A 17,435-nucleotide genomic window follows, 5' to 3' on the forward strand; every position below is an offset into this window, starting at 1 on the left:
TCCAGGTGGTTTTTTTGTTTGTTTGTTTTTTGCGCTTCTGCAGTTGCACCCTCAGATTTTTATTTATTTATTGTGCGCTTCGGCCCACCACTTCTGAAAGGTTGCTGACCCCTGAGCTACACAATCTGCACCATCAAACTTTGTTTCTTTTGGTGTGATCTATTTAAAATGCTCACCCAGAAGACTATTTATGAATTTAGATACATCAAATCCCGCCTTAAAACTCTCCTTTGCCCTGATGCCCATGAAAAATGTAATAATTAGGTTGCTGGTGTGCTGAGACCATGGGCTATCATGCTGACTGATACTGTCTCCTTGTTTCCTTGAGCTCTTGCATAGGTCTATTTCCACCCGTTGTCTCTGATCATATACTTAGATTGTAAGCTCTTTGGAGCAGAGACCACCTTTTTGTTCTGTGTTTATAGAGTGCCTAGCACACTGGGATGCTAGTCTATGTTTTGGGCTCCACAGTGTCTTTGTAAGGATAGGAAAGTATTATCCCCATATCACAGACAGGGAACGGAGGTAGCAGAGCGTTTAAATGACTTTCCCAAGGTCGCACTCGGGAATCTGTGGCAGAACTAGGAATTGAATAGATCTCCTGTGTCCCAGCCCAGGGCATTAACCACAAGACCATGCCTCCCCAAAAGAGGGGTTTGCCATCAAATCTCTCCAAAGTGCCAGTAAACTATAGTCAACCTAACACAAAAGTAAAGGGTGGAAAGAGATACTTTCACACTCCCACTTTAGCACATCATGGCTATATGGCATGCTGAATGAGCACAGAACATGCTCCGCAGATCATTGGCTGAGGACAAGCCCATGTTACAAGTAGCATCTTGGGTTAGAAATTTCCCATTCATGCTACTTTTCCGCCAAGAGGATCGAACACCACCACCCTCATCAATATCAACAACAAAACTGGTGTCAGTGGGACCTGAGGGCATTCATCATCTCTCTGAACTTGCTTAGTTCCAAAGTGGCCAGGACAACCCAGAACTGAATTTATCCTCACCTGGAGTTCGAAGCTTGCTTGATCCAGAAAGAATCGGTTGAGCACAGTGGTAAACTGGTTCACTGCTCGGAGGAAAACCCTGGAAAAGTAAACACAGATAAGAAGGTATCCATGGAAGTAGAAACAGCACATGCCTGAATGTACGGCTCCTTTTCACAAGCTTGGAGGAGGCACGAACCATTGACCTCAGCTCTTCTACTATAATCCTTCTCTTTCCCCAAAATCCTCTGTACTCAGTGGGAGGTGAAGGTTATTTCTCTGTTTCTCAACAGAAGTATCCCTGATTTAGGGAAGTTACAAATGAAAAGATCTGTTAGGTCATCCAGTCCCCATACCAATACTGTGTTGTTCCACACAGGGTATTTATTAGCGTTTTGTCTCTCTTAGGTGCTTCCATGACCCCTATACTGTGGTATCTGAATTACTCAGTCTTTAATGTAATTTACCCTCACAACACCCCTGATAGGTAGGCAAGTGCTATTAACCCCATTGTACAGATGAGGAACTAAAGAACGTAGAGGCTAAGTGACTTGCCCAAGATCACACAGGAAGTCTGTGGCACAAGAGGGAAAGGCACTCAGTTAACCAGGTAATGGGCTAGCACCCTACATGCACGATCATCCTCTTTTGTCCAGTTTAGCTTTAAGTTTCCCTAGTGATGATGCATCTCGCCACAGATTTGAAATAAACAGGTTTCTCAGATTGAAGCAAGCATCTCTGGCAGGGAAATCCAACCCCTGGGGGGAAAGCTTGCAAACACTCCTTTTGACAGAGGAAGAAAGAGTTTGCAGGTTCATAAGTCATTAAAAAAAAAAGCCCACCTTATAGGGCTTTAGTCAAAGCTAACTTAAACCAATATGAACTTTTAAAGGAAGTACATCTCAATTTACTTGCAGCAATTCTAGTGCAAAATCTTCTCAGTCGCAGAGCCAACAAGCTCTGCAGAAGTTACATGAGCCTTCAACCAGTAGCAGCCTCTGGTAGAGGCTGTTTACCTGCTCTGCATCATGTTCATCACCATCCAGTCGTTCGCATAGACATTCTTCCCGATCAGATCCTTAAACATGATGAAGGTTTCCATCAGGAAGTCCTGTAAAAAATATGCAAGGTCTCAGAAAGTTAGTCTGTAGTCAGATGGAAACATTGCAGGGGATGCAAACATGTGTGACTGCAGATTCCATTGATCACAGATCAATATGCCAGCCCTTTGAAATGCATCTTTTATTATGGCATATATCACCGTAACTAAATTATGTCTGAAATCTCATCCATCAAATTACAGGAGGAAAAAAATCCCCTCCACAAATCTATTCAATGAATGCAATTAAATCTGTTATTGTTTGAAGTCAATCTCTAGATGCGTAGGGAGCATTAAAAAGCAAAACAAGTGTTTAAAGTCTTTTGACCTAATACTTCCCTTCAAATGTATGAATGATAACATTGCATAGGGCTGCTGCACTATTCATTATATACACAGATTATAGCGGGGGTTGTCATTCCCCAGCCATTTAGACCTTTGCTAAATGAGGTTTAATGTTAGCAAATATCTAGCGTAGACAAGACATGCAGTCTTTAACAAGAGCTAAACTGGTCAAGTTAAAGCCATCACACCTTAAATCTTAGTATAGATGAGGCTTTTCTGCCAAATTGCAGGATGAAGAGTGGGATTTGTGCAAGTGATACTGACAAAATCTAACTTTAGACTAAGAAAGAAACTCCGTCTCTAGAGGTTCAAATGTTCATAGGTTCTCTTCTGCTCTAAGAGGTAACATTCACATTCAAGCACCAGACATGCACATACCCTAGACGTCATCACTTTCCAAAGGTCACCAGCAAAGAAATGTGCTACTGAGTTGAATAGTGTGCACTAAAGAATTGGAAAGTGACACTAATGCAGAGAGAGAAATGGACACTGGTGCTGCCACAGTAGAATTCCTCTAAGCATTATTAAATAAGAGCTTGATGGAAAGGGTTAGGCTTGATATGGGGCACCATGAAGACTAGAATTAACTCCTAGGCATGTTAACCTGAAGAAGCAACGTTGCAATGTCTGGGCTGAAAATGCCACAAGGAGATGCTTATTTTTTTAAAAAATTGTAAATAAATCATGTCGTCATTGGTATTATTTTAAAAATAATTTAATGGACATATTTCTCTGTGTTTTAGGAATCGTAACAGTTGGATTCCAAATTTACATATTAGACCAGTGTCTCCTGAAGTTGTATTTTTGTACCAGCTTTGTTTTTATACAATTCACCTTCCTCGTTTGTCTCACATGCACAAGCTGTACATGCATTGAAAATGTAAGAGGAACATTTAAATGCATGATTCAGAAGGCACGGAACCATGGAGTGAATGAGAAGCACAAACAACAGTTTCAAAGATTGAAGCCCATACCCTGTTTTAGGAAAAGTCATTAAGCACGTGCTTAACTTTAACCATTGACCTCACTCTGCTTAAGCACACTTCCTGAATAGTGAAGCTATCCTGAAATAAAGTTCTGCAATGGAAACGTTGTCCCAATTCAATTAGCTTTGTCACCCAGCACTCCTGCTCTTCCACAACATTTCCAGCTGACTCTGATTCACTCCACTGATTCATCTGTAAAAAAGACTAGTACACATTTTATGAGCCCTTGCAAAACCTTCACGGTGTTTAGGTTTTACCATGCATACTTTTCCGGAAATCTTTCAGGTGAGTTACTAACTCAAGAGAGTTTTATTTGATAGCTGCCTTCAACAACCTGAAGGGCGGTTCCAAAGAGGATGGAGCTCGGCTGTTCTCAGTGGTGGCAGATGACAGAACAAGGAGTAACGGTCTCAAGTTGCAGTGGGGGAGGTCCAGGTTGGACATTAGGAAACACTATTTCACTAAGAGGGTGGTGAAACACTGGAATGGGTTACCTAGGGAGGTAGTGGAATCTCTGTTCTTAGAAGTTTGTAAGGCCCAGTTGACAAAGCCCTGGCCAAGATGATTTAGTTGGTGTTGATCCTGCTTTGAGCAGGGAGTTGGACTACATGACCTCCTGAGGTCTCTCTCAACCCTAATCTTCTATGATTATTCAGTTGAGTGGCTTTTTCAGTCTAGGCAGTGAAACTGCAGAAATATCTGTGTCCTGCAGGTGGCCATGTTGCTTAACAGATCACAGGCAATTATCAGCCAGGAAAGCAAAGGCAGCATCCTGCCATTCATAGTGGTTTACAGATATTTTACAATAAATTCTGAAATACCTAATACAGAATCACACAACTGCAAAGTCTACCCACGCCTGTATTCCAGTTCACTATGCTTGTCTCTGCTGTAGCTGTGCAGAACAGCCATCAGGAACTTTGACTACCAATTAGAGCAGTGTCACACCACAGAAGCTTGTGCCATACTGTCTCTAGGTCTGATCTGCATGGGGGGTGGGGGTGAAACTTAGGCTTTACTTGGAGTATCAGGTCCTAAGGGGCTCAAAGAACAAAGAGCAAAAGTGTTGTTTCACCTGGGTGTTGGACTCAGACCACATGAAGATCATGAACTGTACATGGTTTAACACAGAGGATGCATATGCAATGCTGGCTAAGGATGCTTGACTCTCACCCTCGACACTCCAGCCCGAGCCTGAAAGCCTATAAAGAACTTTACAGCTCCGCTGCTCTAACTCCACGAGCCTGAGTCAGCTGACCTGAGCCAGCCACAGCTGTGCCATCCGCCTTATTCCAGTGTACCCTCCAGGGCTTCAAATCATGGAATGCTCTGCGCTAGGTGCTGTACAAACCCATCACAAAGAGACAATCGCTGCCCCCAAAAATTTGCAACAACAGTTGAGCTTTTCAGAAACCTGATCGAAATGTGCGTGCTTTCAGGTTTTGCAACTAAGATGCCCTATGGCTCTATTAATAAACACAAAAGCTTGATTTTGGAAATTAGTAGAGATACTGCCCCAAGCTTGTCAGCTTTTTCCATCAGGTCAGACAAACAGAAGGGGAATTCTTGATACAGGAGAGAAGGAATCACCCCCTACAGTAAAGGAGGAGAAGCCTCGTACCCCTAAGGCTGGGAGGTCTGCTGCCACTACTGAAAATAGGAAACGTAGGGTAGTGGTGGTCGGAGACTCTCTGCTGAGGGGGACGGAGGGGCCCATCTGTCGCCCTGACATTTCATCTCGGGAGGTATGCTGCCTGCCGGGGGCCTGTATCCAAAATGTTACAGAGGCATTGTTGAGGATTATCCAGTCTTCATCCATGTGGGCACAAATGATACTGTGAGGCGTGACGCTGAGTGGATCAAGAGTGACTACAGGGCTCTGGAAGTACAGGTGAAGGAGTTTGGAGCGCAGGCAGTATTCTCTTCAATTCTTCCTGTCAAAGGTAGGGGCCCGGGCAGAGACAGATGCATCATGGAGGTGAACACCTGGCTGCGAAGATGGTGTCGCCAGGAGGGCTTTGGCTTCCTCGACCAGAGGATGCTATTCGAGGAAGGACTCCTAGGCAGAGATGGCGTTCACCTTTCGAGGAGGGGAAAGACCCTATTTGCACACAGACTGGCTAACCTAGTAAGGAGGGCTTTAAACTAGGTTCGACGGGGACAGGTGAGCAAACCTCACAGGTAAGTGGGGAACATGAAGACCTGGGAGATGGGTCGGAAACAAGAGGGAACGTGGGCTGTAATGGCAGAGAGAAAGGAGGGTCAGGGCAAAACTGGGAGGCAAGATCAAACCAGTATCTTAGATGCCTATATACAAATGTGAGAAGTATGGGTAATAAGCAGGAAGAACTGGAAGTGCTAATAAATAAATACAACTATGACATTGTTAGCATCACTGAAACTTGGTGGGATAATACACATGACTGGAATGTTGGTGTGGATGGGTATAGTTTGCTCAGGAAGGATAGACAGGGGAAAAAGGGAGGAGGTGTTGCCTTATATATTAAAAATGTGCACACTTGGACTGAGGTGGAGATGGACATAGGAGACGGAAGAGTTGAGAGTCTCTGGGTTAGGATAAAAGGGGTAAAAAACAAGGGTGATGTCGTGCTAGGAGTCTACTACAGGCCACCTAACCAGGTGGAAGAGGTGGATGAGGCTTTTTTTAAACAACTAACAAAATCATCCAAAGCCCAAGATTTGGTGGTGATAGGGGACTTCAACTATCCAAATATATGTTGGGAAAATAACACTGTGGGGCACAGACTATCCAATAAGTTCCTGGACTGCATTGCAGACAACTTTTTATTTCAGAAGGTTGAAAAAGCTACTAGGGGGGAAGCTGTTCTAGACTTGATTTTAACAAATAGGGAGGAACTCGTTGAGAATTTGAAAGTAGAAGGAAGTTTGGGTGAAAGTGATCATGAAATCATAGAGTTTGCAATTCTAAGGAAGGGTAGAAGGGAGTACAGCAAAATAGAGACAATGGATTTCAGGAAGGCAGATTTTGGTAAGCTCAGGTAGGTAAAGTCCCATGGGAATCAAGACTGAGGGGAAAAACAACTGAGGAGAGTTGGCAGTTTTTCAAAGGGACACTATTAAGGGCCCAGAAGCAAGCTATTCCGATGGGTAGGAAAGATAGAAAATGTGGCAAAAGACCACCTTGGTTTAACTACAAGATTTTGAATGACCTACAAAATAAAAAGGAGTCATATAAAAAATGGAAACTAGGTCAGATTACAAAGGATGAATATAGGCAAACAACACAGGAATGCAGGGGCAAGATTAGAAAGGCAAAGGCACAAAATGAGCTCAAAACTAGCTATGGGAATAAAGGGAAACAAGACGACTTTTTATCAATACATTAGAAGCAAAAGGAAGACTAAGGACAGGGTAGGCCCACTGCTCAGTGAGGAGGGAGAAACAGTAACAGGAAACTTGGAAATGGCAGAGACGCTTAATGACTTCTTTGTTTCAGTCTTCACTGAGAAGTCTGAAGGAATGTCTAACATAGTGAATGCTTATGGGAAGGGGGTAGGTTTAGAAGATAAAATAAAAAAAGAGCAAGTTAAAAATCACTTAGAAAAGTTAGATGCCTGCAAGTCACCAGGGCCTGATGAAATGCATCCTAGAATACTCAAGGAGTTAATAGAGGAGGTATCTGAGCCTCTAGCTATTATCTTTGGAAAGTCATGGGAGAAGGGAGAGATTCCAGAGGACTGGAAAAGGGCAAATATAGTGCCCATCTATAAAAAGGGAAATACAAACAACCCAGGAAACTACAGACCAGTTAGTTTAACTTCTGTGCCAGGGAAGATAATGGAGCAAGTAATTAAAGAAATCATCTGCAAACACTTGAAAGGTGGTAAGGTGACAGGGAATAGCCAGCATGGATTTGTAAAGAACAAATCCTGTCAAACCAATCTGATAGCTTTCTTTGATAGGATAATGAGCCTTGTGGATAAGGGAGAAGCGGTGGATGTGGTATACCTAGACTTTAGTAAGGCATTTGATACGGTCTCGGATGATATCCTTATCGATAAACTAGGCAAATACAATTTAGATGGGGCTACTATAAGGTGCGTGCATAATTGGCTGGATAACCGTACTCAGAGAGTAGTTGTCAATGGCTCCCAATCCTGCTGGAAAGGTATAACAAGTGGGGTTCCGCAGGGGTCTGTTTTGCGACCGGCTCTGTTCAATATCTTCATCAACGATTTAGATGTTGGCATAGAAAGCACACTTATTAAGTTTGCAGACGATACCAAACTGGGAGGGATTGCAACTGCTTTGGAGGACAGGGTCAAAATTCAAAATGATCTGGACAAATTGGAGAAATGGTCTGAGGTAAACCGGATGAAGTTCAATAAAGACAAATGCAAAGTGCTCCACTTAGGAAGGAACAAATCAGTTTCACACATACAGAATGGGAAGAGACTGTCTAGGAAGGAGTATGGCAGAAAGAGATCTAGGGGTCACAGTGGACCACAAACTAAATATGAGTCAACAGTGTGATACTGTTGCAAAAAAAGCAAACGTGATTCTGGGATGCATTAACAGGTGTGTTGTAAACAAGACACCAGAAGTCATTCTTCTGCTCTACTCTGCGCTGGTTAGGCCTCAACTAGAGTATTGTGTCCAGTTCTGGCCACCGCATTTCAAGAAAGATGTGGAGAAACTGGAGAGGGTCCAGAGAAGAGCAACAAGAATGATTAAAGGTCTTGAGAACATGACCTATGAAGGAAGGCTGAAAGAATTGGGTTTATTTAGTTTGGAAAAGAGAAGACTGAGAGGGGACATGATAGCAGTTTTCAGGTATCTAAAAGGGTGTCATCAGGAGGAGGGAGAAAACTTGTTCACCTTAGCCTCTAATGATAGAACAAGAAACAATGGGCTTAAACTGCAGCAAGAGAGATTTAGGCTGGATATTAGGAAAAAGTTCCTAACTGTCAGGATAGTTAAACACTGGAATAAAATGCCTAGGGAGGTTGTGGAATCTCCATCTCTGGAGATATTTAAGAGTAGGTTAGATAAATGTTTATCAGGGATGGTCTAGACAGTACTTGGTCCTGCCATGAGGGCAGGAGACTGGACTCAATGACCTCTCGAGGTCCCTTCCAGTCCTAGAGTCTATGAATCTATGAATCCAACCTCTTAACTGAGTTCTAAATGAAAGAATGAAAAGAAGAGAGGGATGAATACATGGATAGAGAAGAGAAAGGAAGGGGAAAATGAACTCCTCTGCTTTTCCTGTCATCTTCATCAATTTTTCTATCTTCTTCCTCCCAGCTCTTCAATTACACAGGTTTAGAGAGTCACTAAAGATTTGTTTTCACCCCACATGATAGTCTAGTCTGATGCTTTGCTGAGTCAGCAAACAGCCAGCAGTACTGTATCCAGCTGGGGTGAAGTGAATGTTTCACTAACACTTGCAATATTAGGTACTCATACTCCTCAGTGATGGGTGCAAGAGCCTGAACTGAATATAAGAGCTGGATAGGATAAAATTAGAGAGAAATGTTACATGGACTGGACTGCAATCCAGGCCAAGCCGACTTACGATAATGTCCTGTCTGGTTTTGAAAGTGCTGATGTAGTGGTTATAGTGGAAATCATCCATCTGTCTCAGGATGGCTGTCATGCAGGCTACAAAACTACCCTGCAATGGAAAAGACAAAAAAGGCACTTGGTCAATTATCTTTCTGCACTAAGGCCCCAATTCAGCACAGTTCTGAAGCATGCGCCTAATTTTAGTCACATGAATAGTCTTGACTTCAAAGAGACCACACACGTGCTTTAAGTCAGGCATCCGTTTAAATATTTTGCTAACTTGGGGCCTAAGAATGCATGTACTAAGGTCACTTAATGTGATTGTTTCCCTTCCCTTCCCCCACCCCAGATCAGTAACATCTGCAGTGGGTTGATACCTACATATTAATCTGGACATCACCTCTCATAGGGTTTAAGTTTTAAGTTTGAGGAAAGGAGATGGGACAGACTTTATCCCTTCAAGGACTGGAATTTGCAAAAATAAACTTTTACTGTGAGAGATTAAAATGAAATCACTTTGTTTCCTACAAATGCAAGTAGCAGTTTAAAAAAAAATCTGGGCTGTCACTCTCTGAGCTACTGAGACATTAACAGTTTGGTAAGTAATAATAAAAATACTTACCCAGACAAGACTGTCTTACCGTCATATCTGATCACTAGTGCAAGTACTGCTGAAACTACAAGGAGTTAAGTTTGAAAAGCAGAACTTTCCTACATCCATTTAGAATGGTACCCTCCAAGTCTACATTATAAACATATTTGATGGAAACCATTTACCAGTGTCAAAGCCTCTTCTTATAAAGTGAATTTAGTGCTGGATTGACAGCCCTGGAGTTCTCTATCCAGCCACAGATCAAGTATATGGCAACCCACAACGGTGCAAACCTCCTCTTATTTTCCTACCAACCTGCTTCACCCAGACTTGGAGAGGACATCTAGAGGGTTGAGGGTATATCAGCATCTGACTCCATTCAATATCAGAACCAAATTAATTAGTGTTTCTACAATGTGGCTGTCTGACTATTAGGAACTGGACAGAGACCCAAACATGCTGCACATACAAGCTACAGAAGAGTCACCAAACAATAATGACTTGCAGTCACTACCGCCTCAGACTTGATTAAAAATGGTGCCTTAGCAGAGAGAGTTCTATATCCCATTACCTCTTTCTACAGCCATCCAGGCCCAATTTTAATAGGGCTGGGGCAGGCCTCCACATCACTCCCCATAGACCCCACCAGGGCGCAGGAAACAGGACAGAGATTTTGTAATGCGCTAGCATAATTTGCAGTCTGATGGAAAGCTCCAATCTGCTGAAGAGTCAGAGCAAGGGGTAGAAAGCAAAGAACAGAAGCAAGCAAAAGATTCTCACAATGTGCAGAGACTGTCTGCTCATTCCAATCACCGTCCGGTTTATTCTCCTCAGCAGGCGCTCCATGATCAGCTGGATGTGAACTGCAGTGGGCCCCTGAAGAGATTAAAGAAGCACAGGCTCTTTTAGATTAATCACAGTGTGGTCTATTCTACAGAGAGATTTGTTGTAGGGAAGGGACAGGCTGACTGTGGCTATTTATTGTCAGAAGACACTAGAAAAGGAGAATCTTTGCTCAACAGAAATTCATTTAAATAGAAAGTAGTTTTAGACCCCAAGAAGGGGGCGGGGGAATAAATCTCTGCACCAGTCCAGGGCCCAGCAAAGGGATTCACAGAAGGCTAATCTTCCCCATGTTGGAGCTGGATCGACCCCTAGAGCAGGCTAGAGCAGCCTGAGGGCAGCTCTAACTTGAGCCCCTTGTTTCTATACCTCCTACAAGGGTTGCATCAGCAGGCGACAACCTCTCTGGGGATGACCTGATCATACCTTCCCTTGTTCTGTCCTAGAATGTCTTAGATTCAGTTTTGATACATCTGATTTATCTTTAATCAGACTCAAACGTCTCATGCCAATATCCAATATGGAAAAACTTCTGTGAACATCTGGTCTCATTAACTCTATAAAGACTGGTTCTGGCAAGTGCACTTAAGAAGGCTTTGTTCCTCCTCCATTAGTGTAACCCCACCAGTGAGGACGACATTAGACTAGAGCCCATACTCACCACATCCTTCCAGTCAAGCACTTCTAGAATGTTACTGAGGAGCTGAGAACATGCCTCATGATCAGGCTTGTTTGAATTGTCATCCAGTTGGCCACTTAGCTGATCTATTAGTAGAGGCAGGAGCGCATCTCTGCATTCTGAGAAATGAAGAAACGGAACAATGCAGTACAATGGCCTAAGTATAAGTGACCACAAAAATACAACTTTGTGCTCCTCACTCTGACTCAGTCACAAAAATTAAAATCATGTCACAGCGGCTCTAATAGGTAGATGGCAGCACAAATCGCCTCTCTTCTAAATAGACAGATTGCACGAGAGAGATTTCTCTCGATATACATATTAGATGGTCCCATGGCCAACTAACATAGGACTTGGGAGATCCCAGGTTTGATTGCCTGCCTGGCTTGACTCCCTGCATGACCTTCAGTAAGGGTCTACGGGTAAAGTTTTCAAAAGTGACACAGGCATTTTCAAAAGTGATTTAGGGCCAGCTTTTTCAAAGTTATTTAATAATATTATCTAGCTCTTATATAGCCAACTAAAGATGCAAATAGGAGCTTAGTGGGATCTTCAAAAGCACCCAAGCAAGTTAGATGCCTGAATATCTTTGAAAATATGGACATAAGTCACTTTTGAAAATGGGATTTAGGTGCTTTTGAAAATTTTCCCTGTAATCTCTCTCTGCCTCAGTTCCCTCATCTATAAAATGGGGATAATAGCACTTCTCTACCTCACATGGATGTTGCGAGGATCAACATATTAAAGATCGTGAGGCGCTCCCCTCTACTCTGGTAATGGGGGCCAGATAAGTACCTATAATAGATATGATGTCCATAACAAATGGTGGCTGTACACAGCTAATCTGGAAACTATGTAGCTTGGATAAAACTTGGCATTAACAGAATCCAGTATCGTTAATCACAGATGCACAAACTCCTCTGAGATAAAGGAAAACCTCTACTGGCTGCAGTCATACTTGGGATTATAACCTCTCACATCATGGTAACACCTAGCACACACCTAGGGCTTTTCATCTGTAGCTCTCAAAGGGCTTTTCAAAGAAGAGTAAACATTATTATCCTCATTTTACAGATTCAGAAACTGAAGCAGAGAGAGTTTAAGGCCACAATTTTCAACCCTGAGTATCTAAAATTAGGCACCTAAATCCATGTTTACATTCCTAACAAATGGCTTGATATTTATTGCTGCCTGTTACTTAATGGTTGCCTTTCCAGCAACCAGGGTTCTAGAAACCCTGGTATCCGCATCTGTGTTTTAAAGTCTTGGAGAGACACGGTACTGCTTCTACGTATAACAGCAAAGAGTTACGGTGCATGGTTCTTAATGATGATCTTAGGGCTTAACTCAATGTGCCCAACATAGAATCATAGAATATCATGGCTGGAAGCGACCTCAGGAGATCATCGAGTCCAACCCCCTGCTCAAAGCAGGACCAATTCCCAACTAAATCATCCCAGCTAGGGCTTTGACAAGCCTGACCTTAAAAACCTCTAAGGAAGGAGATTCCACCACCTCCCTAGGTAACCCATTCCAGTGCTTCACCACCCTCCTAGTGAAAAAGTTTTTCCTAATATTCAACCTAAACCTCCCCCACTGCAACTTGAGACCATTGCTCCTTGTTCTGTCATCTGCTACCACTGAGAACAGTCTAGATCCATCCTCTTTGGAACCCCCTTTCAGGTAGTTGAAAGCAGCTATCAAATCCCCCCTCACTCTTCTCTTCTGCAGACTAAATAAGACCAGTTCCCTCAGCCTCTCCTCGTAAGTCATACGCCCCAGCCCCCTGATCATTTTTGTTGTCCTCCGCTGGACTCTTTCCAATTTGTCCACATCCTTTCTGTAGTGGGCGGGGGGGGGGGGGGGGGGAAGAGGAGAAATGGGCACAATTCTCCAGATGTGGCCTCACCAGTGCTGAATAGAGGGGAATAATCACTTCCCTCGATCTGCTGGCAATGCTCCTACTAATGTAGCCCAATATCCCATTAGCCTTCTTGGCAACAAGGACACACTGCTGACTCATATCCAGCTTCTTGTCCACTGTAACCCCTAGCTCCTTTTCTGCAGAACGGCTTCCTAGCCATTCGGTCCCTAGTCTCTAACAGTGAATGGGATTCTTCTGTCCTAAGAGCAGGACTCTGCACTTGTCCTTGTTGAACCTCATCAGGTTTCTTTTGGCCCAATCCTCTAATTTGTGTAGGTCCCTCTGTATCCTATCCCTACCCTCCAGCATATCTACCACTCCTCCCAGTTTAGTGTCATCTGCAGACTTGTTGAGGGTGCAGTCCACGCCATCCTCCAGATCATTAATGAAGATATTGAACAAAACCTGCCCCAGGACCGACCCTTGGAGCACTCCACTTGAAACCGGCTGCCAACTGGACATGGGATCCATTATCTCACCATCTTTTAACTACTGCTCATTGCTATGCTTAGGGAATAGGGAAACCAAAAACTTACCAATGAACTCAAAATAAATTATTCTTATCCTGAGACCAACACCAAAACTAAAATTACTGTAATTTTTATTAATTATCGGTATTGCGGTAGTGACTAAGAGTTTCTGTCATGAACAAGCATCCCAGTGTACCAGGTGTAATATAAACAGAACATAAAATTGGTGCCTACCCTCAAAAGAACTTACAATCCAAGTATAAGATAAGAGACAGCAGATTGTGTCTTTGTACCCCCCCCCACCCCCATCTATGAGATAGCATTGGTCAGCATATAGGCAGTGGCCCAAGCACATCAACAACTTCGCTGTTGCCAAGTTTTTTTTTTTTAGGCATCACAGTGAAGGAAAATTTTAAGGAGGGATTTGAAGGAGAAATTTAAAAGAGATGCGAACTTTACAGACAAGTATTTGTTTGAGAAGGTGCATTTCCTGCAGTTTCTGGGGATCTCAAGAGACTACTCACCAGATTGTTTGAACAGATCACTGTCCACTACCTTGGTCATGCAGCTGAGTTTCTGCCGAACTAACTGGTTGTCAGGGATACTTTGGATAAATTTGCTGAAGAGGATGCTAGAATGCAAAGCACAAGGTAGACAGATGGTCAGTATTTTCACCCAGAGAATGCTGTTGCCTTTGTTCTACGTAATATTGCATTGCCGTGCCCCTGCTCAAGCAGTTGTGCCATTGTGTTGAGAACGGTCTCAAGGTAAACCGATATGAAGTCTCATGTTATATGGTTTCAGGAAGCTCACTAAAGAACTTAAAATAAAACTGAACATTGATCAGAATCAGCAGGTTTAGACCGCTCAGATAATTAACCTCACGTTACAACAAGTTTTCATGAAAATTCATCAGCCCAGGCACAGAACTTATTTGCTCTTCTCAACCATTTTTAGAAAATATATATCTAACTTTCCTGCCAGAAACAAAAATAAAATTTAAGTCTCTCTAAGCAAATAAGATTTTGCAAGGCTGCTAGATAACATACACGGTGCAGCAGTGGCTGAGTAGCTAAGGTGCTTGCCTCCAATCCTGAAGGTTGTGAGTTCAAGTCTCATGCTGAAGGACTACTTCCAGTTCACTCAGCTGCAAAATGGGTACTTGACCCTTCAGGTTAGGACAGTCAAAGGTGGTCAAACACAATGCCAGCCACATCGCCCCCTTGTGTGTCACTGGCTATGAAACTGACGTGTCTTAATCACATCAGCTCAATGAGCCCTTGTGGGAAACTTGGCCATTTTGATCACCGCAAGCACAATCACCCAAATATATCCCCCCCTTCAAGGGATATCACTCATTTTAGTCCCACAGTCAATTACATTGCACACGTTTGGTGTCCTCTCATCATTATTTGCAAATTACTTATAACGAAATAAGGCTCTTGAACTAAGGCAGGGAAAGCTATTTACACCGAGGAAAAGAAATCCACTTCATTTTAAGTTCTGTGCATGAATAAATTGTTTGTATGCCTCCTGTCTGGCCTTTGTCACCCATTGGGCCTTGGCAACCTGAGATCTAATGATCCAGGGTTCATGGAATCATAGTCACTGGGTTTCATCCATATGGCTTTGTAGCCCTTGAATTTCCAGTTGAAGAAAGCCTCAGAACTCAGAGGAAAATTCAGCTGAAACACACTAATTCCTTTGGGCTGCAGCTCTAAAACCATTATGTGGCTTCTCTAAATCCTTCCAAGGAAAGGTTCACATTAAATCATGCAGCTTGTGCAACGTCACGTAATTAATGATTAGAACTGTACGCTTTAGGACAGTTTCCAACTTCCTCCCCGAAAGATACATAGTAGGTTTAGACAACAAATACGCTTAACACAATCACCTGAGCTCAACCGGATCAAATACTAGTTTGACGTCATTTATGATGCTTGGTAAGTATTTTAAAGCTGCGCCCTGTAGGAGAAAAAAAAACACACACACACAAGGAGGTTGGATTAGCTTAATCGATTCATTGTAAAAGAGAACAAGCTCGAGGACTTGCTGCTTGACATCATTGGAAAAGGCTCACATCACCAGTGGTAGTATCTGGTTTGGGCAAAAGCAAAATTTAAGCCAAAATGTAACCTTTGCAGATCAGAGCTGAAAGGATGCTGCATGAAAGGCTTCTAGCCAATGCCTTATTTTTGACTTTCTGGTTGTGAACACACTGCTGTCCTAGGGACTGGGCTTCTTGAAAAAATTAAAATGCATTGGGCAGGCAAGCAAAGACATGTGAAATGTTTTTTACACTTTTTTCTTTGGGGGGGGGGAAGAGTTTAAAAATAAAGCCTTCCTCCTCACAGCATTGGCCTAGCCACAAGCTTAAAAAAAACTTGACAAGAAAAAGACAGTGATGTTTGATTTTCGCTCTTATTTAAAACTCTTTGGACTGGACTGTAGCCAGCCCTTATATGGTCAGAAAGTCAGGGGGGCTTGGACTCCACCCTACCTTCCATCATACACAGCCCCCACAAGAATTACAGGCCCTGTGCTCAATTGCAGCTCATTTGTCTCCACCCTTAAGAACAACTTGTTGAGACTGGTGTAAGGAGGAGCATGCACTAGCCAACCCCATGCGTGGGGGAAAGGGGTTTAAGGTATGCCGTACCCCGTAAAAGGGGAGCAGCAAATGACCCCCATCTGGCAGTGTAATCAGGGAATTCTAGGAAACATTCTCCCTGATGCAGAATACATCCAAGTGCTCCCTTTGCACTGCCCCTTAGAGGCACAGTTTGGTGCTCTCTGTGGTTTAGTATGTCCGCGAACAATGCCAAGAACAAGCTATCTAGGCACCTCTGGTTCATCACAGCAGCATCTGAGTGCCTGTGTGTGACAGCTACTGAAGGTTTCCCTGGGGTTTGCTGTAGAGCAGCATTCTCCCTGTCTGCTTTTGGTGGTGGGAACAACATGTTCCGTGCTGCAGGAAGAATGGCCCCTCACCACACAGGCACTGGAGAAGGTGGTTTTTAAATAGATTAGACACTCAAGTGTGAAGACTCTTAACTAGAATCAATCCTTCCAGCAGAAAGCGATTAATGTATTTTGGCCAGAGGTATTCTAAAGAAGAAAGCAGCAAGTAAGCCTTATTGCAGGCTTGTCTGTTCCTCACTCACTCAGACGGCCCAAGTAAAATTCACGCAAGACAAACAAGAAAGCAGAGCAAGTTAAGACCCAGGCAAAAGCTTGTTGGTCTTTCATTACTTTCCTTCTCTACATTTGTTTCCATATCATTTGCTGTCTGAATCATTCATAAGTCCGGATGTTACTGGCCAAACTGTTATCCTCCTTATGACACTGTTACAGGCGGGCTGGGGTGTCAGCCTCAACCCTAGAAGTGGCTGCATTTCAATGCCAATATTTTAGCATACGTCACAGTTGTGCAAAGCTTAAAGAGCTCAGATTAATACTTGTTACACTTTGGAGGCTTTAAAACTGATTACTTGTCCTCAGAATAGATGTGTACCACCATTCAAAACAGGCTTTAGACCAACCTTAATCTTGACAGCCTCCTCTAGTGGTCGGTCCATGAGGACATTGAAGGAGAAAAACAACTTGCGGATTGCATTGTTAAACTCATCCCCATCTTCGTCTTTCCCATAAAACCTGAAAAAGAGCAGGAACATCACATTGGCTATACACACCAATTTAGGCCAGAGCAAGGAATACCGCCACAATGGCTTAAATACATTTTATCCTTCAGAGCAACCTCTTAAAATGCTCTTTTGTTATGAAAAGTGACAGTAAAAGTAGCTGTGTGGGGTTCTAGATTTATTTTATCAATGATTTCCAGATTAAATATGTTAAATTTAACAGTAAAAAGAGGGGTGTGTTTTTTCTAGCCACAAATGACTCAAACTCAGCCTGGAATCTGAGAGTCAAGCTGGATCCTTTCTGGCTTCAAT

General features: G+C 43.0%; 1 protein-coding gene across 6 annotated transcripts in view; it reads right to left on the reverse strand.

Moving 5' to 3' along the window:
• The window catches only part of DOCK5 (dedicator of cytokinesis 5), a 151,415-nt gene that overhangs the window by 49,706 nt on the left and 84,274 nt on the right, over window positions 1-17,435 (reverse strand). For all 6 annotated transcript variants that reach the window (XM_050939817.1, XM_050939815.1, XM_050939814.1 and 3 more), the window contains 8 exons: window positions 17,025-17,136; window positions 15,377-15,447; window positions 14,007-14,113; window positions 11,071-11,207; window positions 10,347-10,442; window positions 8,985-9,083; window positions 2,011-2,105; window positions 1,016-1,094 (listed from right to left, as the gene is read on the reverse strand). In XM_050939817.1, the coding sequence (XP_050795774.1) occupies window positions 1,016-1,094; window positions 2,011-2,105; window positions 8,985-9,083; window positions 10,347-10,442; window positions 11,071-11,207; window positions 14,007-14,113; window positions 15,377-15,447; window positions 17,025-17,136 (796 nt within the window). The remainder of the gene's footprint in view (window positions 1-1,015; window positions 1,095-2,010; window positions 2,106-8,984; window positions 9,084-10,346; window positions 10,443-11,070; window positions 11,208-14,006; window positions 14,114-15,376; window positions 15,448-17,024; window positions 17,137-17,435) is intronic.

This window comes from Gopherus flavomarginatus, chromosome 2 (assembly GCF_025201925.1).
Source record: "Gopherus flavomarginatus isolate rGopFla2 chromosome 2, rGopFla2.mat.asm, whole genome shotgun sequence".
NCBI lineage: Eukaryota > Metazoa > Chordata > Testudines > Testudinidae > Gopherus > Gopherus flavomarginatus.